Raw genomic sequence first — 24,993 nt, 5'->3', positions numbered from 1 at the left:
ACCATTGGATGTTTGTGTTTGCAGACCCATTCACGATGCCGTGGAGAACGATCACCTTGATGTGGTGCGAATCTTGCTGTCCTATGGCGCCGACCCCACCTTGGCGACTTATTCTGGCCGCGGCCTCCTGAAGATGACCCACAGCGAAAACATGGAGAACTTCCTCACTGGTGAGAAGCAACTTTGTGGTGGTGTCCAATCCTGCCCACCTCCGGAGTTTCACTCTGACAGCTTTTGAAATGATTGAGAGAAATGCAATTTCCTGGCAAAATGGCACTTGCCACTCAAGTGATCTCTGTCAGAATTAAAGTTATTCTTAAATTAAGTTTAAATTATTCATGAATTATGTTAATGTTCATTTTAGGAAGCAACAGCTTCTTGGCACACTATTGATGGTATAGTGGATATTCCCTGAAGACATTAAAGAGGTTTTTAGCAGTCATAAAAGTAATAAATGAACCCCCCCTCCCCTCATAAAAAAAGGTGTTGGATGGTAGCAATGGGGGGGGGAGTTGGAGGTGAGGAGGTCTGAATGTTTCCTAATGCTCCAGTGTTGGCTCGCTCCCTGTGTGCTTTTCTTTCAACGCTTTGACCTCTGTGCGACCTGACGGTGTGAGTTCCTCTCTGTAAATCCTCACCCCGCACCTCCTGAGACCAGCCTGTCTCTGCCATTCCATTTTCCCCTCTGGCGCCCCTCCTCCTCCTCCTCCTCCTCCTCTCCACCCCGCTCCCTCGACCACCTGTTAGTCAGGGAGTCTCAGCCCGCTGGGGTGCGTGCGGCTGCCTCTGAGCTCCTCTATCTGGTTACTTAGCAACGCCAACTGTGTTTGCTCAGTGTACGTGCGGAAATGGGCTTCGCTCTGGCTGGAGGCTCTGCTTTTGTATGCATGCGAGCGCCTGAGTGTGTCTTTTTACCCAGTTGTCACGCTCGACTCTGACATGGTCTGGTGTGCAGGACATGTGCGTTGATCGTCCTCATCTGTTCCTTATTAATAAGCCGGGAAAGATCGCAGGCACGGACGCGCTGCAAGAGACCGCTAAATGTAGCAAACAGCTCGTTAAAAGCGCTAATCTGACATAACCGAGTCAGCGCTGGTAGGTAATGGTCGGTAATTAACAGGTGTGAGTTAACCGTGTCGATGGGGAGGTGGGGGAATATGGCGCCGCATTGAATTTGAAAAGAGCATGGATGGATCGATCGACGGCCGCGTGATCGACAGAGCGGGGCGAGCGAGCGAGAGAGAGCGAGGGAGTGAGCGCGAGCGCTGGAGAAAATGAGCGAGACTGAGCGATTGCTGCCCTCCCTCCACCTGGTCCCACTCATCTGGAGGCCGTTAATCCCTCCAAACACACGCCAGACGCCCCACGCCTCAGAACTGGCACGAAGCCCAGCCCTCGCTCTGGAAATGTGCACGTGTGCGCGCGCTGAATACACACTTTGCTCTCGCTGTGTGTGCTTATCCAGCGCTCTCTGCTTGTTTGTTTCCAGCCCTCTCTTGCTTTCGCTCTTTCTCTTTCTCTCTCTCTCTTTCACCCCCCTCCCTCCCCTCTTTCTCTACCTCTCTCCCTCTGTCTCTTTTCTGTCCCCCACCCCTCCCACACCCCCCCTTGCTGGCTGTGTGTGGCTCTTGTTTGATTCCTGGCAGCCGTCTGTTGCCCCGTCCTGAACCGAGCCAGCTCCACCCCAGCGGAGACAGTCGCTCCCCTCCCCTGTGGTACAGCCGCTGGCCCCTGACCATCGGCTGCCCCCTCCTCCCCCAAAACTTGCCCAGTTTTCCTGTGCTCTTGATCCATTTTCCGCTGTAATTTTAAAGGGTAATTGTATTTGCCTCGTTGCCTGTCCCCGGGGCTCTGGCTCTTGAATAACAGGCTTCGCTCCTCTCCTCTCTCCATAGATTATTTTGCTGACCTTCAGGGCCGCTCAGATGACGACCCAGGGCTTTATTGGGAATTCTATGGCAGCTCTGTGTGTGGTGAGTACTGATCAGCAGTCTGTATTACTGCGCCCACACACACACACACACCTTCCAGCCACATCACCATCCAGCTTTGAGTAAAGGCTAATTTTCGACGCCTTTAATCAGTCTCTATAGGAAATCGCAGTGCCAAAAAAAAAATAATCTGCATGAATTCCATCAACCCCTGCGTATTTAGTTTGACCTTCCGATCTATCTGATAGCATCAAGCATAGAAAGCAAAAATAGATTTGACTGAATCAGTCTTCATGCACTTAAATTATTTCTGACTCTTGGTGACTTTTTTTGTGAGTTGACGTAATGGTGCTGACTTTGGTGTGGTTAAACCTTTATGCGCTCATATTTGTGTGGTTTTTTTTTCTTGTATGTCAGAGTCAAGCGAGGAAGGGGGCGTCTATGACATCCTGGCTGACCCACCGGGCCCCGAGAATGAGGAAGAAGAGGATAAAAAGGAGGTTTTTGAGTTTGAGTTCTCTGACCGGCCTCTGCTGCCTTGCTACAACATCCAGGTGTCCCTGTCCCAAGGGTAAGCGTCCAGGGCACATGCACTAATTGTATTCTTATCCATTACATTCTTGGCTAGCCGTCATTTCTAAGCGCTGCTCTACTTTGTTTCTTTTTTTAGGCCAAGAAACTGGTTGCTCCTATCCGACGTCCTCCGTCGACTTCGGATGTCCGCTCGCAGTTTCCGTCAGGCCTTCCCCCACATGGAGGTGGTGACAGTGGCAGAGGCCGAGTTTTACCGACAGGCCTCACTGTCGCAGCTCTTCTCCTGCCCGGAGGAGTTGGAAGGCTTCCATCCCGACAGCAAGGACTTGTTGGACCTGGTGGAAGATAGCACGGAACTCGCTACTCTTCTGGGCTCCACGTTGGAGTGTCTGGATGACCGCTGGGACCACCCGGCAGACAAACTGAAGGACAGAATCAAAGCTGTCGGCAAATTGGGATCATGCTGATCCCCGTTGCCAATAAACTTTTGACCTCGATTCACACGGACTGTGGGTTTGCTGTAGAACCAAGCAGATGTTACGATGTTATGCCTTAGCCTGAACCTTAGCTCCCACTCTGCAGCTCTGCTCTGGACTAGGACTCTGGACTCAAACATTGTACAGTTGGATCGACCGGGCTGCTGAAAATCCTGCCCTCCCTTCACCAAGGATCATTTCTGACTCAACCAACTTAACAATGGTCTTATTTTTATAAATTAATATATGTATAAATAAATATATCTATATAGAGAGATTTTTCAGATATTGCTCACAACTACTCTGAAAGATTTTCTATGGCAACGGATTGTTGTCGTGTTGTAAGCAATTAGGCGGAGTGTGCGAGCGTGCAGCACGTTGTGGCCTGTGTGTAGCTGTACAGGATAGTGCTGAGACTGTGCTATTGAATGTGGTATTTGTGTTTATAGGAAGCACATGATGTCTTGTTTTTTCTCCTCAGACTTTAGTGCTCGCTTGAGCCTCAGGGGCTAATTTTTTTTCCCAACTCTTGCTTCCTGTTATATCTGTAATTTAACATGCAAAAACTACAGAATTGTTTGTATAATAAAGTTTTAAGGGTGTTGATACTCACCCTTTGGCACAGAGCTTGTACATACCAGGGAGGTTATTGCAGTAAAGTAATTTTTTGGTGTGTTATTTTTGTTTTAACTTTGTAATTAAAATATCTCATTTGTATTTATATTTTACAAAAGAAGTTGCTTTAAAATAAATATATAAACTGCAAGATGAAATGTGTTTGGTGAGTCGTCTTGTCGGCATAAAATTAAAATGAGCTGTGAAGTCGCGGGTTGCCCCGTCGGAATAAATCTCCTGGTCTAATTAGAGCCGGCTTTCAAAATGCAGAGGCGTGAGCAGCAACTCAATCCTGCATCGCCATCTCTTGGAATCGCTTTTGTATTGTCGGTCTCAGGTGATTTATTGCAGCAGTCTTGACTGGAAAACACCAGTTTCTTGCCGCGGCGTTATGTGGAAAAATTAGTACACAGCGCCCCCTGTTGTCACAAATATAACTGCATAAACATGGTTGTCATATCAACCTTGACCCCTTTTTTCCCATCGCAATATTACATTTATAAAGGGGTATGCTCTTTTAAAAGAAAGCTAATGAAAGTTAAGAGGTCTAGTAACTTTCTTTTAATGATTTAATACAATTTTAACTAGTAGGAGTCTTTTTAAATAAAATATATTTAAATTGTAGAAAGGCATAATAGTAATATTCAATTAACACATATTAGGCAACCAAAAAGGTTTTCTTTCCAAAATTCATGCATGAGTGAATGAGGTTATTTAAGAAAACATCCTTTAGTAAATTAAACTATACTTAGTGGCCATCAATAGATATAAATCTATAAATAAAGTCTCCTCCTGGGCTACCACCTTATTGTGGTGGAGGGGTTTGCGTGTCCCAATGATCCTAGGAGCTCCGTTGTCTGGGGCTTTATGCCCCTGGTAGGGCCACCCATGGCAAACAGGTCCTAGGTGAGGGATCAGACAAAGCGTAGCCCAGGACCCCCTAATGATGAATAACAATATTGGTCTCAAGTTTCCCTTGCCCGGATGCGGGTCACCGGGGCCTCCTCCTAGAGCTAGGCCTGGGGGTGGGGCACGTTGGCGAGTGCCTGGTGGCCGGACCTCTGCCCATGGAGTCCCAAAGAGGCAACATGGGACCCCCTTCCTGTGGGCTCACCACCTGCAGGAGGGACCAAGGAGGTCGGGTGCATTGTGTGATGGGTAGCGGCTGAAGGCAGGGACCTTGGCGGTCTGATCCCCGGCTGCATAAACTGGCTCTAGGGACATGGAATGCCACCTCTCTGGTGGGAAAGGAGCCTGAGCTGGTGCGCGAGGTTGAGAAGTTCTGACTAGACATAGTCGGCCTCACCTCGACGCACAGCAAGGGCTCTGGAACCAGTCTTCTCGAGAGGGGTTGGACTCTCTACCACTCTGGAGTTGCCGATGGTGAGAGGCGATGGGCAGGGGTGGCAATTCTCGTTGCTCCCCAGCTCAGTGCCTGTATATTGGAGTTTACCCCGGCGGCTGACCGGTGCTGTGGCCGCAAGGTGGTTGGTGCCTGTTGCGGCGGCAATGCTCGAACCTGTTGGTGGACATCAGCGGTGAGGGATGCCGTCAGGCTAAAGAAGGAGTCATATCGGGCCTTACTGGCCTGTGGGACTCCTGAGGCAGCAGGTGGGTACCGGCAGGCCAAGCGGAGTGCAGCTACGGCTGTTGCCGAGGCAAAGACCCGGGCATGGGAAGAGTTCAGTGAGGCCATGGAGAACGACTTTCGGACGGCCTCGAAAAGGTTCTGGACCACCATCCGGGGTCTGAGGAAAGGGAAGCAGTACACTGTCAACACTGTGTATAGTGGTGATGGTGTGCTGCTGACCACAACTCGGAATGTTGTGGATCGGTGGAAGGAATACTTTGAGGACCTCCTCAATCCCACCAACGCGCCTTCCAATGAGGAAGCAGGGCCTGGGGACCTGGGGATAGGCTCTCATATCTCCGGGGCTGAAGTTGCCATGGTAGTCAAAAAACTCCTTGGTGGCAAGGCCCCGGGGGTGGATGAGATCTGCCCAGAGTTCCTTAAGGCTCTGGATGTTGTAGGGCTGTAGTGGTTGACTTGACTCTGCAACATTGCGTGGACATCGGGGGCGGTGCCGCTGGATTGGCAGACCGGGGTGGTAGTCCCTCTTTTTAATAAGGGGGACCGGAGGGTGTGTTCCAACTATAGGGGGATCACACTCCTTACCCTCCCTGGTAAGGTCTATTCAGGGGTACTGGAGAGGAGGGTCTGCCGGATAGTCGAACCTCGGATTCAGGAGGAGAAATGTGGTTTTCGTCCTGGGCGTGGAACAGTGGACCAGCTCTACACCCTCAGCAGGGTCTTCCAGGGTGCATGGGAGTTTGCCCAACCAGTCCACATGTGTTTTGTGGACTTGGAGAAGGCATTCAACCGTGTCCCTCGGAGGGTCTTGTGGGGGGGTCCTCCAAGAGTATGGGGTGTTAGGCTTCCTGATACGGGCCGTCCGCTCCCTGTACGATCGGTGTTAGAGTTTGGTCCGCATTGCTGGCAGTAAGTCGAACTCGTTTCCGGTGAGGGTTGGTCTCCGCCAGGGCTGCCCTTTGTCACTGATTCTGTTCATAACTTTTATGGACAGAATTTCTAGGTGCAGTCATGGTGTTGAGGGGGTCCGGTTTGGTGACCTCAGGATCGGGTCTCTGCTCTTTGCAGATGATGTGGTCCTGTTGGCATCATCGGCCCGTGACCTCCAACGATCACCGGATCGGTTCGCCGCCGCATGTGAAGCAGCTGGGATGAAAATCAGCACCTCCAAATCCGAGGCCATGGTTCTCAACCGGAAAAAAATGGAGTGCCTTCTCCTGCCCCAAGTGGAGGAGTTCAACTACCTCGGGGTCTTGTTCACGAGTGAGAGAAGAATGGAGCAGGAGATCGACAGGCGGATCGGTGCGGCGTCTGCAGTAATGCGGACTCTGCACCGGTCCATAGTGGTGAAGAGAGAGCTGAGCCAAAAGGCGAAGCTCTCGATTTAACAGTCGATCTTCGTTCCTACCCTCACCTATGGTCATGAGCTTTAGGTAATGACCAAAAGAATAAGATCACGGGTACAAGCGGCCGAAATGAGCTTCCTCCGTAGGGTGGCTGGGCTCTCCCTTAGAGATAGGGTGAGAAGTTCTGCCATCCGGGAGGAGCTCGGAGTAGAGCCGCTGCTCCTTCGCGTTGAGAGGAGCCAGATGAGGTGGCTTGGGCATCTAGTTAGGATGCCCCCTGGACGCCTCCCTGGTGAGGTATTCAGGGCATGTCCCTCTGGTAGGAGACCCCCGGGAAGACCCAGGACACGTTGGAGAGACTATGTCTCTTGACTGGCCTGGGAACGCCTGGGGATCCCTCCGGATGAGCTGGAAGAAGTAGCTGGGGAGAGGGAAGTCTGGGCTTCTCTTCTTAGGCTGCTGCCCCCGCGACCCGACCCCAGATAAGCGGTAGAGGATGAATGGATAGATGAAATAAAGTAAAATAAAGTAACTGCAGCCATAGTGAATCTATAAAATGGCATTGGAACTATGATAAGTACTTTTAATGGTTTGTCTTTGGCAAACAAAAGGCCCAAAATAGGTCTTAATGTTCCATATCCCACATTGCCAATAAAACAAAACACATTATTCACTACGCACACATTCTCTCAGTCCGTGTATCAGTAACAACCTTCATCTGTCGTTTTGTCTCCTCCTGCTGACCCTTCTACCCTCTCCTCCTTCATTACTCATCAGTAGGACGACATCCAATCTAACAATAGATGCTGATGGTTGCTCAACCACCTCATCGCCCAAAATTCCACAACTTGAGAGTCATAATCGATTCCGCCCTCAACCTCCAGTCTTACATCAAAACTCACCAAAACCACCTTCTTTCACCTTAAGAAAATCTCCAGACTCTGATCATCTATAGAATGATGGAAGGCATATATAGCTCCCACCTAACAAATGTAACATACTGAAACCCCTTCTGAGGTTTCCAGCAAAGCCCTGGATAGGATTCAGTAAGGTCCAGAATTCTGCATCTGTAGCATTTTCCACAATGCTAAACACTGGCACCACATCACCCCATCCCTCATCAACCTGAACAGGCCCTGGACCTCATCCTGGACTCTTCAGCACGCTGACTCATCCCTGCCCTCCTCCCCAAACGCCCATCTACGAAAGTTTGCAGGCAGAGCTTTGATGTCACGACCTGGACACTCGACCTCTCCTGTACCTCCCCAACCTATACACATTTAAAAGCCGTTTGAAGCATCATCTTCTCTCATCAGCCTATAACTTCTCCTTGAAACTGGTTATTTTGTGCAGTGACCTTGGGAAAGGCGCTTTGTAACCTGAAAGTTTTATTTCTTTTCTTCCCTGAAAATTTTATTTCTTTTTTTCCCTGCCATTGTTGCTTCCAAGTGCCCCGAGACAATGACGATGTTCACAACTGCGTAATAAATAAAAGAATTTAATTGATTTATAAACCCTAATTTAGGCCAGCAATGTGGTGCCGGGGTTTTCTCTGGTGCCTCAAGCAAGATCCTCGGGTTGAATATTTCCGGGAGCAAGTGACTTTATGTGTGGGGTTTGCATGTTCTCCTAGTTCCTGCATGAATTCTCTCAAGGTACTTTGGTTTCCTCCCACAGTATAAGAACCTGCATTTGGGGAGAAGGTAAATTGGCTTCTCAAAATTGGATGATGGATGGACTGAAACCAAAATCTCACAAATCATACAAAATTACCTGTAACAAACTCTATTTTAGGCCTAAAATGTTTAAACAAACAAATTTTCCCAGTCATTTGCTTGCTTGTTTTTTTGTTTTTTAAACTCTTTGCCTACAAGAAAATGTATAACCGGGAGCTTAAGATCTGGAAAATAAGTCAAACTATTTGAGGGTGAAGTTCTAGGAAGTAGCTTATAGTCTGACTGGACTTCAGCAAGACTTTCCGGTCAAGTAAAGGGGAGCTACCACAGATGGTTGGCTTTAGGATGAAGTCCCAGGTGCTAGAATGCATCTCTGTAGTATGTGTGCACAGAGATCCCAGGCAAGCTTGCAAGAGTCAGAGCTCAATATAGAGGGATGGTGGTGGGCTGTTAGTTGATCCAACAGATCACAATGGAGCTTTGAAAAGGAGCATGGGCATTCCATTCCTTTCAACCCTTGACGCTATGTGTGCAAAGCTGCTGAATATTAATGCAGAACAGATAAATGGGAAAGCCAAAGTCTTCCATATTGAGGCAAATGAGTGACAAGAACTTGCTGGATAATTAGGATGGTTTACAATTGCTTGGTCTTATAGAGCACACTTTTTTTTGTACAAATTGTTTGTCTCATTGATTGACAGTCACATCCAGGGACCAAACGCATAACTATTAAGGAATCTCCTGATACAATATGGTATTTTTTATGTGGTTTTAAAACTTTTTTTTCACCCTATGATTTTCTACAGGCTCGGCACTCTAGGTTCCCGGTTAGAAACGCGTGTAGGGACTAACTTAAAGCTAAGCCAAAATAAGAATGTATTGGCGAATTTAACATTGCCTTTATTTTAATGATCAATGCAATCTCAAGCTAACAGTTAGCACGCTAACCCAGTTCAGTAATGTCCCATGATTCTTTGCGACGCTGCGTCTCCGGGTCAGCTGATCTCCGCTGTGTCAAGGGGAACGATGTCGCCGACAGACTGCGGAAGAATGGAGGCTGTTTTCTCAGCAGCGTTTTTCATCTGCTTCCTTGTCACAGGGAGTAAGTTGTATATATTGTTACTGTTTTGCTATTTTTGGAGGTGTATTCCATATGTATTGACTATCTGTAAATGACATCTTAGCTCTCGTGTAGCCTGGGGTTGCATCGTTAGCTAGCGTCTCCGTTTAGCACTGGGATGTCAGGAATTAGTGATTAATATGGCGTAAATAAATGCGATTTCCATGCTGTGTATGTAGTAACTGATCATCGGAAAGATTTGGAGCCAGTTGGGGCCAATATGTAGCTTGTAGCTAACCCTGCCGATCGAACATCCTGCTATGCTGGAAATACCTCAGTGTGACAGTTTTTTCTTGTTTTTAGGACTATAGATATTGAAAAGTCCTCTTTTAAAATTGATAACATTAAGATGTTTATTTGCATTTATGGACTTTATTGCGACTGGCTTCCATGTCTTACTCAGGACTGGTCATATGACTGCTGGTAGTTCCGCTTTAGCGCTCACAATCCGCTTTCTGTCACGATTCTATCGCGTCTTCTTCAGCCTAATAAATAAATGAACACATTTCACTTTACTATGTCTCCTGAAATCTGACCATTCGGGTGAAGGCGCACCTGATGCTGAATGATGTACCGTACGTAAAGCCCATGTCCCTGAGATTGGATCAGTCAAAAGGAAGAAGTGGCTAAACAGCTGTGAAGGTCGAGGCAATCATGCTGCCAGCAAACGCCTGTTTGGATCTGCATTTCAAACTTTTAGTGGTTTTTTTCCCCTCCCATAGTAAAAGGGTGTGTTCTGAAATTTTCCGTGTCGTTTTTGCTTTTAGCTTTATTTGTATAATCACAATTATATTCTGTGGTCCATACACTGGTTTAGTAATTCATAGCTGAATGAAGCCGCGGGATAAACCTGTTTAAGACAGGCTGCATTACTTTTTTTTGTCAGTGTGGGATCAGTCCTCATCTTTTAATGATTGGTGACTGCATATTTTTCTTATTTTGTGCATAAATTGATACTGCTGTCATTTTTCCTCAACAGGTGTACATGGAGATAGTTTAACAATACTGCAGGCTCCAGATTTTGTGTCTTTCCAGAAGGGCGACTGGCCCATTTCTGGAGAGAATATTCCTGATCTTGTGGCTCTGACCATGGGATTTTCAGTTAAAGAGGTACCTTCCCCCCAATCTCTTGAAGTGTTACTGAAATATTATCACGTATCTGTTGCAGCTTTCATCTGTTTTCCAAACTTTGGAGCAAAATTCATCTTCTTTAGAGTACAGTTTGAAGTAATTTTACCTGTATAAGTAATATGTTGATTTATACATACTAAGTGACACAGCAAAATGCACCTTATCAACTCATGAATATATAGTATGTTGGCAGTGTCATGTGCCTGCTGCCCCTGGTGGTAAAATACTTACAGCAGTTGACAATTATGCTAACTTGGCTTTAACGGTATGTGTTTCTTTTTGTGTGTGCTTCTGTGTATAGGATCTGTCGTGGCCAGGCCTCCAGGCTGGTCCGCTGTTCAGCCGTCCCCGGGCTAACGTACTGTTGGTGGTGAGGGGCGTTAATAACCTGAACCTGCCAAAGAGTGTTGCCTCTTATCCTTTGGAGAATGTGAGTGAGATTGGACTGTGATGAAGACTGAAAACAATCCTGGAAAACATATTGTATCATCTGCACTGCAGTTAGTCTTGGTTTTTCAGTGGGATGTCTTTTCCCCCTTCCCATGCAGCCAGTTCCCTTCACCTTGGACAGTGTTGCAGAGACGGTCCACTCTCTGTTTAGTGAAGACACCCCTGTAGTCCTGCAGCTGGCCCCCAGTGAAGAGGTACTGAAAATACTAAACAACATACAGTTGCTATCTGTTGGATCACATAAAGAGGCACATTGTTCTTGTTTTTTTTTTTTTTTCAGAGGTTGTACATGCTAGGAAAGGCTAATGCTGTGTTTGAGGACCTACCGGTTACTTTACAGCAGATCCGTGCTCGCTTATCCCAGGATGGCTCCGTGCTGACCTCTCTGCCACTAAACTCTCTCAGCAGAAATGCAGAAGTATGTTCCCAAAGACGTAGTTATGTAAAGCTGCATTATTTTAATGCAATGGTTTGATATAAATGGCTGCATTTATCATGTGCTGCTGGTTTTGTGTTCCAGGCTGATTTGCTCTTCCTGTCTGAGGTCCAAGTTTTGCACGATATCACAGCTTTAGTAAGTGGTTGCTAAAACGCTGCCCAGAACAGCAGTTCTTGTTCTTTAGTGTAATTGTGTGATTGCCCTTTGTTAGCTGCAGAAACACAAACACTTGGCAAAGGACCATTCTCCTGACATTTATTCTTTGGAGTTGTCTGGCTTGGAGGAGCTCAGCAGGCTTTACGGACCAGACTCGCCCCAGTACCGTGATGCCACAGCCATTCTAGCCACTGTCCTCCAGAAAGTAAGAACAAGATTCTAATTGGATTATCGATCCCCCACCCTTGGTGTTGGATTCATCCTCCGCATGTAATGCTGTTTGTACTTCAGTTTGGCGAGGAAGTGTACGGCCTGTATGGTAAGAGTGCTGTGGTGGAGGTTGTTACCGTCAAGACATTCGAGGCTCCTCTGACCAGGAAGTCCCGCTCGATCCTGGAGTCCAGACAGATTGTAAGTTTGAAGCAGATCAGCTCCAGAATGGTGAGATTCTGTTTAGTTTCAACCATCTCTTTGATCGTCACCTGCAGAGTAATCCAGGAAGCCCGTACAACCTGGCCTACAAGTACAACTATGAATACGCTGTGGTCTTCAACATTGTGCTGTGGCTGATGATCGCTCTCGCCCTCGCCCTCGTCGTCATCGCTTACAACCTGTGGAACATGGACCCGGGCTACGACAGCATCATCTACCGCATGACCAATCAGAAGATCAGGATGGACTAGGTCCTGACCGTCCTGTCCTCCCTCTTCATCCTCCTAGTGAATAATCTGTGTTCTGTGAGCTGGTGTTTTGTGAACTGTGACAGTATGATGAAGGACAGGCATGATTACCAGTTTTACCACTTTGTTAACAAAACTGAAATATGAAACTGGAGATAAACGTCGTCGTGGTAACGGATTCCTGCCTACATGAAGTGGCTCCACGCTTTATTCCAGTGAACAAATTCAACCGTTCTCCCTGTCTCGTTTCATTCCTCAAGACTTTTAACCTTTCACTGTTTCCGTGGTGATAGCAGTTGTATTTTTATTGTAAAAATGAGTTTGAAAGGATGAGCTATATTTGTTTTCTGTGTGTTGAGTTTGTCTTGCTATGTGAAACTTTTAAGTTAAATATGTGTATATATTGAATATTCACTTCTGAGAAACTGCTGTAAAGTGAAAAGTGTTAATTGCAGGTAGCTCTTACACGACTGCTTTTCCAGATAATTAATGCATATTCATCACACATTGTAGATCACATTGTTTGTTGGTAGAATTAATAGTAATAAATGATAATATTGAGACTGTAAATTGCAGAAGACCGGCTGGCAATAAATTATTATGTGGATTCTCTCGGTGTCATCATTTGAGCTGCTAAATAACATTGGCCAAGTATTTATTTTTTCTTTAACATACTTTATTAATACAGCAGCAGAGCTGTCAGACCTGCTCAGCCTCTGAGGGGAGGTTGGTGAGTCGGCCATCATTCACTGCAGTACATTAAGAGACGGCGGAGAAGCAGTGGAACTATTTCTGTTGTCTCCAAAGTGAACACAGTTGCTGTTAGCCTTATTTGTGTGCATGGTGGTGCACTGTTGTGCTGCAGAAATACACATAACAAGTGGTAGTTTTGCATTTACACGACAGCTGTGGTGACTGATCTTTAAAGTCATGTTCCACATTTCTCCACTGTTGTTTTCCTGGATGTCTCCAGTTCTGCTGTTCCGCTGACGTCATCAGAGCTGAGGCTCATTGTGGCCGCAGGAGCATGTTCACTGTTCCCGTGGTCTCCGCTTTTACCTAAGGAGACGAGACACATCCACGGGTCAGGGATATCTGTAATGTCCTCTCATTGATGCATTTTTATGACTAAAACGATCACCATTTCGCCCTTTCGCCTCTTTCCTGTGTTGTTTTCCTTAAGGTTGTGATTGTAGACACTAGACTTACCAACAGCACTACATGGTGGTTTTTCCAGTGGCTCCTCCTCAGTGATGGAGCCCCGGATCTTCCTGACCACGTATATGCTGGCTGAGAAAGGAAACATAATTATAATTTACAATTATAAGGATGATGAAAAGAAGAATAACAAACACACCCCAGATGGGACACCATGATTTAATAATTTAAAAGTGCAAAATAAATCAAAATGATTGTTGTATACAAAGTAATTACCGCATTAGTCAACTTTTAGCACACACTGTATAACGAAGCTCACGTAGATTTACTCAATCTACTTTAGCACGCTGTGTCTGAATACAGAATATTTAAACAAATTACCCACACATACCTTTAATCAGCAGTCAAACCATGGTTCGGTGCTGGAAGCAGCGGTGCACCGATAATTTACCCGCAGTCGCTGCAGGTTTTCTGCTCTCAACGTCGCTCAGCGAGAAAAATTATTATTGCGTAACCAAACCGGAAGTTACGCCATCAGATTCCAGGTTTTGATTGGTTGAACCGCTGTCCGCTATTAATATGCACGATAAAATATTTGAGAAAAAAATAAACGTGCTGACATGCAATAAATAAATAAAAATAAAATAAAATATTGCCACTGCGAAACCATTTGCTAGTACTTTAAAATTATTTTATTCCTTCAGTTTTTTTAGTGCAAGTGCAATTTTTAGACAAGAAACGAAAAGATACGCTTAAATCAGTATATGAAATGCTTAAAGGGTTGGCTTTCCACAGGTTTTCCTGAGCGGGGAGAAACCCCAAGAAAAGAATATTTCCAGTGCAACACATCCAGTGCTTCTTGGCACAATTATCAATATAATAAAAAATAAATGCACTGTCATCTCCTCTTCACCATTCATGTCCAGTAGACAGGTTTTCCCTGCATAAATCATTTTCGTTTTTTACCTTATTTGTCCAAGGAGAGGTCTGTAAAAATTCCTCAAGGCCTCACACAATCGCAAATGTGTCGCTATCTGGATTTTAACTTCTCGCCGTTTATTGTTGTACTTCCGCCGTCTGCGGATGTTGCTGAGGACGCATATTTAACAGCTAACAGACACACACATTACAAAACAAGAACTGGCAATGTGCAACTAGCACCGGCATGGGAAACAAGTAGGTCACAATTTCCATGTTTTCTGCTAACATCCAGTGAGTCCCTTGGTTTGGGATAAGCGGTGAATCATTAAGACTAGCAGCATGTTGGACAAAGTAGCATCCATGTAGCTAGCAGCGTCGGCTAATCCTTGCTCACTTTTAAGGATTTTAGCATCGGTGTCAGAACAGTCTGGGGGGAAAAAAACCCGTATTATTAATAAGCAATTATTGGAAGAGTCTGAGGTTAATTTGATAAAACCTGTGTGTCTTGCAACCTAGTGTTTCACTTGTTTTGTGTCTAATTACCCATTGTGACTTTCCTATTGTCCTGTTATTGTTAATGGTAACTATAGCATTTCCCCTATTTTTGCTTAATTTGTATCATTAAATGTATATTACTTTGTCGGATAGCTACATTTGAGTGTTTATTATCTCACATTTATTCCAGACATCTAAATTCCAAATTAATCGAGTATACACGACTGTTTTGTTTGAGCATATAGCCCAAACACAGGTTATTTGACAATTTTTACAACTTAATGTTTAGTTTTAGTTTTACTTGAGTAATTATCCCATTAAACAGGTCACATCAGCATAAAATGTTCAAAACATGTAGAGATAATTGCACATAAAGTCCCCCACTGCAGAACCTTCCATCAACCAGCAAACAATCACAACAACAGTTAAGCCAAGACAGTGTTTACATGGTGTTTACATTTGAAATATTTCACCCTTCATAAAGCCAAATCTGAGACCAATGTAATGTGCACGGCTTCAGGAAACATACCAACTGGCTGAAGACAAATTTACAATAAATATAGCAAACTTTCTTGCACGTTGTGCTCATTCTTGTATGACAAACAACTTATTCTAAAACATTTAGTTCAAACAAGTATATCCTATTAGTTGAAATAACACAATTTTGATAAACTACTATATTCAGCATCCATTTTGCTTCTTGCAGGGGTCTTTCTGTGCCTTTCCAATCAATGGGCTATAATGGAGCAGAAAAGAGCCTTGAAGCTTCCTTTTGCTGTTGATAAGGATGAAAAGGTATGTCTCACCCATAGCTGAAGACATACGCCCTCTTTAAGGCACAATTTCAGTATTAGATTCATGTTTTCGGATGCTAGTCTTTTTTAAATACACTAGTCATCCACAGGTTGTCATTCGCCAATCTAAAACTCTGATTTCTGACTTGGGCATCTATTTTACAACTATTTAAGCTAACCTGCCAATGAGCTTTTTAGATTGAAAAGCATTTCAGGATCCCTGTGCAATCAGATTGTGGGAAGGTTAAAAACACGTACCTGTCTGTGGTTAGTTTCTTAACACATTCCCATAGCATGGCTTTTCTGGATTGTTTTGTAATGCTCTTTTTTTGGTCACTTTTGTAGGTTTCTTGGACAGAATCAACGGGTCTCAGAAGCAGGCATTGTGATTTACAAATCACAAATGGAGGTGCGCTGTTTGGACACAACCAGGTCGCCAAGAACATCCAGGAAATGATGAGGTAAGCAGGCACAGACGGAAGTTCTTAGATTTTTGTCTTACGTTAGTGATGAAGACATGTTTTTGTTTCAGTTCTGCCCGTTATTTGAAACCGACAGTATTGTCTGTTGGCTTACAGCATTAAATAAATTAGAACCAGCTCTCAGTTATTGTCTATTTAAATGTTAATTTTTAGATGTGCTGAAATATATAAAACCACCAGGATATTAATTTATGATTTTCAGATCATTCGAATTCAACTGCCTTCTATTCCCACTATAACGGTCTGTATTGTCTCTGTGTTTCTGGGTGTTTTATGCATTTTCTTGGTAATTTATCAAGTCCTAAGGCCTAGGAGCGTATACATTTATCCTTTCAGCTTGGAGTTCAGCTTTTCTTTTTACCTGTCAAGGAGGTTATATGACATCAAGCATTTGTCTAATATGCTGTTAAGGGGCTCATCTGGGGGGCCTTTCCAAAATCCAAAGCCAAGGGGCTTAATCATAAAGCAACCTACTATGTCACGTAATCACATATTATTACTGCCTGTATCATGTAAATACTATTCTATGGAGTATGTCACTGTATGGGGGTGGGGGGGGGGGGGGGGGGGTGAGCTGCTGAGTGGAGGTCTGTGCGAGTGCTTTTATAGTTTAGTTGCATCAGCAGTTTTAGTTATTGTATGTATGTGTGTGTGTGTGTGTGTGAATCATATATATATATATATTATATATATATATATATAATATATATATATATATATATATATATATATATATATATCTATATATATATATATATATATATAATACAGAGCTTGTACTATATTATTTCATTCTAACAACAAAACAAAATGTATGACGTGTTCAAAAATATTAGAACACATTACAACAAAATGAAAACATTTAAAAAAATTATTTTGTTAGTCCGTGTTAAATAACCACAGGAACTTGGAAAAGCTGAACGCTTATCAAACAGAGACACTGCTTATCTGTACTCGCCAACACTCCTTTGGAACAGCGAGCATTCGTTAATTTGCTGACCTGTGGTCGTGAGGATGCAGAGAAAACATAATTCTAAAAAGTTGTTTTTGTTTCAGCAAGGAGCCCTTTTTGATTCTGACAGATGTGCTGAAGAGTAAGGAGGGCAGGCCTTACTTAGAGAGAATCAAACAGCAACATAGCTCACACAAACAAGGACAAAAGGAGCATCAGCAGTGCAAAGAGGGCTTCATCTGCAAAGACAGGAGGGCCTCTCAGAGGATGGCCCACGATGACAACAGGAATTTAAAACCTCGACCTGCCCAGATGTCACCCTCTCTACCCTCCTCAAGGTAGGACCCACTGTCAGAAGAGAAGTTTGCCTTTGGTACGAGCATCAACACTTTTTGCTTTATAGTTTTGGAAGCAGATCTTTTGTTTTCAACTGTATATTTTCCAGATAGAACCTAAAGTTTAATTATGGGGCATTTGGAGAAACATCTCTGAAAATGTATGAAGCATTATTTGTAAACAGAGAAAATGTTTGAACGGTGATCATAAGCTGTCAAATATTTCACATCTTTAGGTCACGGCTGCAGAGAAAATCACAGAATATGGATGATGCAGGTAATGATCAAGAAAATGATTTAGAGGAGGTGATCATCGGCCAGGACTTCAGAGGGAGCTACCGTTTCTCTGAAGTTGTTGGTGTGTATACTTGTCGAAACTTGATTTTTTTTTATTAAAGCCTGGCTTTATAAATGGGCTGAAGTTGGTGTTCTGCTGGCAAGTGGGCTACGTTCAGCATAGTTCTACAATGAGAAATGTAGAGCAAGAAGGTGACCACTTAATTTTCCTTCTGTTCCGATTGTGGGTTGTCAGTGAGTTGGGAGCCTGCTCAGGACAAAGGAGGCCGTGAAGACTTCACCCCTTCTGGCATCAGAGACAAAAATATCCTGCACAGTTGGGTTAGTACATACAGGTGGTTAAGAGGAAGGTTCTTAGCTGCCGTGCTTAGCGTAAGAAATTGATACAACTGAGCTTACAATGCTATAATCCTTTCTTTGGATGTGTTACCCTGTATTTTCCTGTATTAATATGTGTTATTTTATGTTGTGTTGACAGAAAAGGAAAAAACACGACATAGAAGCCAATTGCAATGAAACCAGCAAACCCAAACGCCACCGACTGAGCGTGCTTCGCCTGAGTGGAAAGACTGGAAGAGAAGGACCCTCATCTCCTGCTCATGTCTACCTGCAGGAAGATACACTGGGCAGAAGAGTGGGAAGATCAGCTCCTTCTCATATTTGTTTAGGAGAAAATATCAATGAAAGCCAAGATTTTACGAGTATTCTCCTCGATGATAGTGGGGAGGATGGAAGAGAAGAACCGGCTCTGGTTCATGAAAACAGCAAAGATCTACATTTGAACAACCTGGACAACAGCATTGTACAGTTCACTGTGGGAGCTAACAATCTGACTGAAGTTCTGCTCCCAATCACTGGGTCCAGTTTAGAGCCTGTAGACGTTCTTGGCAGTCCAGCCAACACCGACCCAACTGAACCCAGTGAGTGCGCACTTCTTCCTCCTTCTGCTATAGTGCGAATGATTTGTGTGTTGACTCTTCTTTTTACAGTGGTGTTGTGTTTGTTTTAGTTGTACTGTCCAGTGATGAGGAGGAGGGAGTGAAACGCTGCAACGTTCCTCAACGCTGCAGCCAAATGGTCCACACACAGGTATCTATAGGAGATGCTGGAACGTCCCCAGAAGAAGCAAAGCAACAAGAAGAGGCGTCTGATAGTGAAGACACAGAGGTTGGCATGTGTTCCTTTAGCACATAAACCTTTCAGAAAAGTTTAAATGACACTCTCCTTTTTGAGATATATATTCTTTCACTTTTCCCAACTTGGTGACAAGGTATGAACATTTAATTAATTCCGAATGTCAAGAGAAACCAGAAAAACTAAAATCAGTTGACATTTGATTCTGGAATCTAGTTATGCACTAAAAAAACCAAAACCAAAAACATAAAATGAAATAAGTGAACTTTCTTTAAAAAAAAAGCTAGTCACATAATGTATTGCATGGTTGATTCTTTTTTTAAATAACATATTTAAAAAAGAACTTTTGACTTTCTCTTTTTAAAATATCTCAAATAATAAGAAAACACATTCTGAATTCTACCACTAGATGGCGGAAGAGTAGCGCATTTGTAAACCTTTCTTCTTTAAGTCATTCATTAGCTAAAATAGGAGATACATTCATTTCTTTTTCTTTGATAGTCATTTGAAGTAATTTCTGAACTTTGCTAGTCATTGTTCTATTGCACAGTTGTTCTTTCTTTTTCATTTCTCTACTTGTTCTTTTCCAAAATAATCTCCATAATAATATTGTTGTATTGCAGCTGTTGGCTGTGGCTGTTGTTGATGTTCCTCCAGTGGCAATCTCTCCCCCCAGTAAAGACTGGTCCATGCTGTTGTCCTTTTCCAGCCTCTATTGTGGAGATTTCCATGCAAAATCCAATGGAAACCTCAAGGTATCTTAAGTTAATCCACAATAACCTATTTGCTGATGATTTTAAATTCAATGAATAATAGTTTTCTCTGTTCTCAGTTAACAGACCAAAACTTCATCATCCCTCTGAAAGGTATTGTTGCAGTAAATAGGTGTCAGTTATATAATCAGCATTCGCAAAGAGCTGTGTCCTGCCTGTGACCTCTTGTCTGTGTGTGTTTCTGTAAATGAGCACCTTGTTTTGGTTGTGCTGTCTGCACGCTGACGACTCAAAGCTTACTGGTCTATTTCAGATGCTAAAGTATAGTATTCGCTGGATTAGACCTTTAAGCCTGTAAAATCACCCCTCCAGTGAGAAAACTGAACTGAGGGGTTTTCTTTTTCACTGTTTCTTTTTGCCTTTGGATTTCTGCATCATTTTTTTTTGTTACTCCTTATTTAATCTTTCCTTAAACCAAAAAGAATTTATCGATCGAGATTTTTGACTCTGCACCTGTAAAATTCTTAAATCTAAAATTGGTCATTCGGATTAAGTTTGTAACATCGATGGCAGTTCCTATGTGTTGTTGCTTGTGTAGCTGTTGCACTATTGTGATTTTGATTTGGTTTAGTGTGAGTCGGTGATCAGAATTCTCAGTTCTGTACACAAACAGCCCTGAACCTGTGATTCTAACCCCACCACCTTCTGTGTCCAGACAACAGTGAACAGGTGGAGGTGGTTTTGTCACTGGAGCGTAAAGAGTTGTGCAGGTACAGCGTGTGGGAGCAGCAGGAAATGGAGGCCCAGGACATTTACTTTAGGTGTGATAAGGACCCTTCTCCTCCTGCTGTCCTCATGCTGTGTGTGTCCCAAACCGCGGCTGAAGCCGTCCACTGGAACCTCCTCAATCTGTGTCTAAAACAAGACAAGAACAACGATATTGGTAAATAAATACGCTTGGATTTTTGTCTGAAAAATAGAACTGAGATAAAAAGACACTTGTGGACAGTTTCATTGTTTAAAAAAAAAATCTAAAACATGCATCTAAGGTGCATTTTTACAGTTATTTTATTTGTTTTTACAGAAAAGGCGAGCCCCTTCATTGTGCTCAGTATGGAGGATCCTCTGGAGGGAATGCAGGGAGCATTATTTCGGTCTCACCTTGATATTGACTGTCTCAACAGTCTTCAAGAATCAGTTCTTCCGGGTGATGCAGACAATATCCAACTTTTGAAAGACTTTGAGGCACCTTTTCTTTCTCTGGATGACAGCATAGAGCTGATCAGAAGAACTAGGAGGGACTCTCACCTACTGGGTCTACTGGGTCTAGAGAAGATTGACAAGGACCATGATGGTCTACTTTGTGACCAATTCCAAAACCCTACCCCCCTCATTCAGCTGGAAGGGGATTCTCAGGAAAGGATGGATCAGGAACTGGAGGAGGAGGAAGGAGAGATTGAGACAGAATTCCAGCCAGCAGAGGAAGAGAGAGAACAAGAGGTTAAATCTCCTGCTGCGGTAAGTCCTGCCACCGTCTGTGATCTCTTAAAAATGTTAGTGATTACCTCATCAGTTAGTGTAAACCCCTACTGGTATTAGAATAATGAACTATTCATGGTCTGCCAAAGGTAAATGATTGCAGCCTCAATCTTGTTTTCACTGTGCGTATTTTCTCCTGCTGAAGACAAAAGAGGAACCGACGTCCATGTACACCCTGTGCCATCGTAGAACCAAAGGATCCTACTCCATGTCCCTGTGTAAACCAGACCCCAGCTGGATTAAATATAGACATCAGAGCTTTGCTCACAGGCAAGTGTGCTACATTCGCTCATATCGAGATTTGTGTGCCGAAAATGCTCCACTCCTGGTCAAGCTGTGTGCTGACAAATGACTAAACCCTTCTGTCTCTGCTCAGATTAATCCAGTTTCCTCCTCCACCACTGAAAGGGGGAATAACTGTTACAATGGAAGACCTTCAGTGTCTCGACAGTGGACTGTTCCTCAATGACGTTATCATTGACTTTTACCTAAAGTTAGTAACCTCATCTCCAACTCTTGAGAGGTGTATAAACAGACGAGAGCCAGTGTTGAGCTATGTTGATGTGTCACTGTGAACCAGATACCTCCTCCACAAAGCTGCTGCAGCTGTGACCGAGCGTTGCCACATCTTCAGCAGTTTCTTCTTCAAGCAGCTGACGCGGAGGGACAACGCCAGCGAAGGCAGCATCAAGGACTCGTAAGTGACCGCAGCAGAAAAGAAAACGTCTTCAATGCTGTACTCGGTTTTTTTTTTTCTTCTGGGAAGCTTTTGGGAATGTTTTCTAAGATTTTTTTTAAACCATTGGTTGGTTTTCGCTCTCAATCAGATGTCAGAGACAGAGACGGCACCAAAGAGTGAAGACGTGGACACGGCATGTGGACATTTTTAAAAAGGAATTTTTGTTTGTGCCTGTCAATCAGGAGTAAGTTTAAAATCAGTGACATCTTCCACAGTTTGCCTCTATCTTTTGCTACACATTATATTTCTTTTCTTCTCTTTAGAGCACATTGGTATTTAGTGGTTATTTGCTTTCCTGGACTAATGAAGCCACAAGTTGAGGCTTGGAAAGGTCCAATGTCTGATTGTCAGACAGGAAAGAGCCTAACCTGTGAATTACCAGATCGAGAGGCTCCGAATGATGAGACGGAAACAGCACCCCCATCGATGCGCTGTGGAATTATGGACACAGGGTCAGGTATGTTGGACTGAGGGGACAAGAGAATGTTATTAATTTTACATTTAATGTGTTCATCTCTTGACATGGTTTGGTTTCATGTGTTCCAGAAAACACTCAAACTAAAACAACTAAAGGCATTAAACCTGCCCCAGTGGTAAGAACACAGTCTTTTAAAACTCCAGCTAAAATGGACAGTTGTGTTTTGATTGTCTAAAGTCAAAGTGAATCTTTCTTTGTAGAGCTGCACAGAAGGAACCTTCCAGAAGAAAACAGTTTGTAAGAGGTCAGTGATTCTGGTCTGATGCTCTTCCACTGCACTGACTCTATATAGGCCACCGTTTCAGACACCGTCATCTTTTACAAAATTAAAAAAGACTTAAAAACGAAGCAGCCTTAATATCAATGAAGGTTTTCCTTTGGCTGTGATGTTACACAATATGTGTTGGTCAATCATGTTATAATTATACTGTTGTGACATGAACTGGACCTGTGAGGGTGGCCTGGGGTCCCTGGACCCCCTCTTAGGGTCCCTGGACCCCCTGTTAGGGACCCTGGACGCCCTGTTAGGGACCCTGGACGCCCCGTTAGGGACCCTGGACGCCCCGTTAGGGTCCCTGGACGCCCCGTTAGGGTCCCTGGACGCCCCGTTAGGGACCCTGGACGCCCCGTTAGGGTCCCTGGACGCCCCGTTAGGGTCCCTGGACCCCCTCTTAGGGTCCCTGGACGCCCCGTTAGGGTCCCTGGACGCCCCGTTAGGGTCCCTGGACCCCCTGTTAGGGACCCTGGACCCCCTGTTAGGGACCCTGGACCCCCTGTTAGGGACCCTGGACCCCCTGTTAGGGTCCCTGGACCCCCTGTTAGGGTCCTCTCACTCGTCGCCCTGTTCAGACAGGACACGTGATTGCTGGTGTTGACAAAACTCCCTTTTCCTTTCCTGCAGGCCGTGTATTCTTGTTATGGATTCCTTAAAACGTTCTCTTCATGAACGAGTCTTCAAACTCTTGCGAGAGTAAGTATGTTTTGACTCCGTGTGTGGCTGAGTGTGTATGCACACTCTGCTGGAGGTAATGTCTGCTTGTCTCAGGTATTTGGAGTCAGAATGGGAGGTCCGGCGTGGTTCATCCAGAGACTTTGGAGCAGATGAAATGCAAAGCTCCCACTGTAAAGTACCCCTGCAGGACAACAGCAGTGACTGTGGCCTTTACCTGCTGCACTATGTTGAGAGTTTTTTAAAGGTAAAATACTTGACGTGCCTCTAGTGGACAATTATCGTACCTGCAGGTGCTCAGTTATACAGCAGCAGTAATTCCACATCACCTAATTTCAACACAAGGGAGCGCCTTTAAATTTGCTGTCTTTTCTGAGCAGCCTTCATGTTTTGGTAAAATTCAACTGAAATTCTGCACTTTTGTCAAGGCAGTAAACACAAAGTCAAATCACCTAATAAGACCTGTAAATAATAATTGAATTGCCTTTGATTCTGCTTTTAGGACCCTGTGGTGCACTTTGACCTGCCTTTACATTTAGAACGATGGTTTCCACGGCAGCAGGTGCGGCGGAAACGAGATGAAATCAGAGATTTGGTCCTGAACCTTTACAGGAAGCAACAACTGGATAGGAAGAGATAGATGTGAAGCTTTTCTTTTTATTTGTCTCTTCAGCGAAGCTCGCTGGAGTATTAACTCTGCTCATACTGAGCAACAAGGACTTGAGTGAACTTTGTGTGCTTTACTTAATTAGCTGCTGTTTATGTGTTTTGATTTAACTAGACACCTGTGGTGATCTGTGGGTCCAGAACGAGACTTTTCATCGCTTAATTTATATTAGAACAGTATGAACTGTTCAATTAACTAGGAAGTATTTTAATGGAAGTATTTGTATTTGTACACCCCACGAATATCTCTGACCACTATGTTTTTATGTTGCATGACTTTTTAACAAAGTTTGTATTTTATTTTCAATAAATAACATACACCAGCTACATTAGAATATATGTACAACAAAAGTAAAGTTGATGTGAGTGAATTTGAATTAGGTTTTGTACTGTTTTGCCGCTCTGTTGCAAAAGAAATTGAAACAGTTAGTGTTTCTGACCTTGCAGCAGTGAACTCATTTTTATTTAGCATTAATATTTTAGTTTAGCAGATCTGACTGATGTTCAGAGTTGTGCGCTCATCAGCACACGTCCATCACCTGACATCAACCTCCGAGTCTCCTCAGACGCTGATGCCGTTCTTCTCAGCAGATCAGTTGGTTTTTCTTTATAATGTTCTGAAAGACTGTTGAAGGCATTTGTCTCGATACACACGCTAATTCCCAAACATCTTTGGTTTTTATTGTGTATTAAAGTTGTAGCTAAAGTTGATGATTGGCTTTCTTCTTGTGTTTACTCATCTAGAGGGGAGCTTAATTGTTTTCTGTTGGTAACCTTTGAAAATCTGGTTAATATATGTGGATTTGTACCGATTCCTCACCTCTAAATGTTTGAGCTGATGTTGGTATTATGAAATTGATACTGAATGTCTGTATTATAAGACTAAATGATTGAGCTTTTTTGATGTATCACAGCCAAAAAGCTTCATATGTTACAGCGCCTCTAGGTGTGATCTGCTCAGTGCTTCGTGGCCGGCTAAGGTCTGTTTTCCATCTCAGTCTGATTCCCTGTACATCTTCTGTAGCCGTGTGCTGCAGCCCTGCATTCATACGAAGTTTTACCGTTACAAACACTGGAAAAGGCATTAAAATGATCAACTGTATCCCAAAAGCTGTCAAAATAAAGTTCACAAAAAATATACAGGGAGATTGTATAAGAATTAAAATGTATTAACTTTGTACCTATAGAGGATGCTC

General features: G+C 43.9%; 3 protein-coding genes and 2 long non-coding RNA genes across 11 annotated transcripts in view; 3 read left to right on the top strand and 2 right to left on the bottom strand.

Annotated features, from left to right (window-relative positions):
* bcor (BCL6 corepressor) overlaps window positions 1–3,714 on the top strand; it is a 34,148-nt gene extending 30,434 nt beyond the window's left edge. For all 5 annotated transcript variants that reach the window (XM_057044218.1, XM_057044141.1, XM_057044019.1 and 2 more), the window contains 4 exons: window positions 25–170; window positions 1,896–1,973; window positions 2,349–2,502; window positions 2,602–3,714. In XM_057044218.1, the coding sequence (XP_056900198.1) occupies window positions 25–170; window positions 1,896–1,973; window positions 2,349–2,502; window positions 2,602–2,932 (709 nt within the window). In that variant the 3' untranslated portion in view covers window positions 2,933–3,714. The remainder of the gene's footprint in view (window positions 1–24; window positions 171–1,895; window positions 1,974–2,348; window positions 2,503–2,601) is intronic.
* Window positions 3,715–9,113: 5,399 nt separating this feature from the next.
* Window positions 9,114–12,752, top strand: atp6ap2 (ATPase H+ transporting accessory protein 2). Its single transcript, XM_057046424.1, has 9 exons — window positions 9,114–9,271; window positions 10,269–10,399; window positions 10,722–10,850; window positions 10,969–11,064; window positions 11,151–11,288; window positions 11,391–11,444; window positions 11,521–11,670; window positions 11,757–11,876; window positions 11,954–12,752. Exons 1-9 carry the CDS (start codon window positions 9,136–9,138, stop codon window positions 12,146–12,148), a joined length of 1,149 nt encoding a protein of 382 aa, XP_056902404.1. The 5' UTR covers window positions 9,114–9,135; the 3' UTR covers window positions 12,149–12,752.
* LOC130533907 (uncharacterized) lies at window positions 9,505–9,947 on the bottom strand. The gene is made up of 2 exons (XR_008952734.1): window positions 9,845–9,947; window positions 9,505–9,774 (listed from the first exon to the last, which is right to left on the bottom strand). It is a non-coding gene; the product is annotated as an uncharacterized LOC130533907 (long non-coding RNA).
* A 47-nt stretch (window positions 12,753–12,799) lies between the features above and the next one.
* On the bottom strand, window positions 12,800–14,284 carry LOC130533855 (uncharacterized). Its single transcript, XR_008952697.1, has 4 exons — window positions 14,270–14,284; window positions 13,695–13,874; window positions 13,355–13,435; window positions 12,800–13,204 (listed from the first exon to the last, which is right to left on the bottom strand). It is a non-coding gene; the product is annotated as an uncharacterized LOC130533855 (long non-coding RNA).
* senp7 (SUMO specific peptidase 7) lies at window positions 14,217–24,508 on the top strand. Of its 3 annotated transcripts, XM_057044567.1 has the most exons (22): window positions 14,217–14,479; window positions 15,426–15,514; window positions 15,859–15,974; window positions 17,052–17,285; window positions 17,519–17,640; window positions 17,815–17,900; window positions 18,058–18,499; window positions 18,589–18,746; window positions 19,337–19,468; window positions 19,546–19,579; window positions 20,142–20,369; window positions 20,511–20,944; window positions 21,111–21,235; window positions 21,342–21,458; window positions 21,546–21,662; window positions 21,793–21,888; window positions 21,968–22,161; window positions 22,251–22,297; window positions 22,383–22,426; window positions 23,084–23,152; window positions 23,228–23,378; window positions 23,634–24,508. In XM_057044567.1, exons 1-22 carry the CDS (start codon window positions 14,326–14,328, stop codon window positions 23,769–23,771), a joined length of 3,327 nt encoding a protein of 1,108 aa, XP_056900547.1. In that variant the 5' UTR covers window positions 14,217–14,325; the 3' UTR covers window positions 23,772–24,508. The 3 variants fall into 3 exon arrangements, with proteins under 3 accessions (XP_056900547.1, XP_056900631.1, XP_056900715.1); XM_057044651.1 differs by lacking the exons at window positions 14,217–14,479; window positions 15,426–15,514 and adding an exon at window positions 15,538–15,780; XM_057044735.1 differs by lacking the exons at window positions 14,217–14,479; window positions 15,426–15,514; window positions 15,859–15,974 and having other exon boundaries at window positions 17,150–17,320.
* Window positions 24,509–24,993: the final 485 nt, after the last annotated feature.

The sequence above is a fragment of the Takifugu flavidus genome, chromosome 1, assembly GCF_003711565.1.
Source record: "Takifugu flavidus isolate HTHZ2018 chromosome 1, ASM371156v2, whole genome shotgun sequence".
NCBI classification, from domain to species: Eukaryota; Metazoa; Chordata; class Actinopteri; order Tetraodontiformes; family Tetraodontidae; genus Takifugu; species Takifugu flavidus.
Note: the sequence above shows the minus strand (reverse complement) of the source record. Positions and strands in the feature narration are given on the sequence as shown.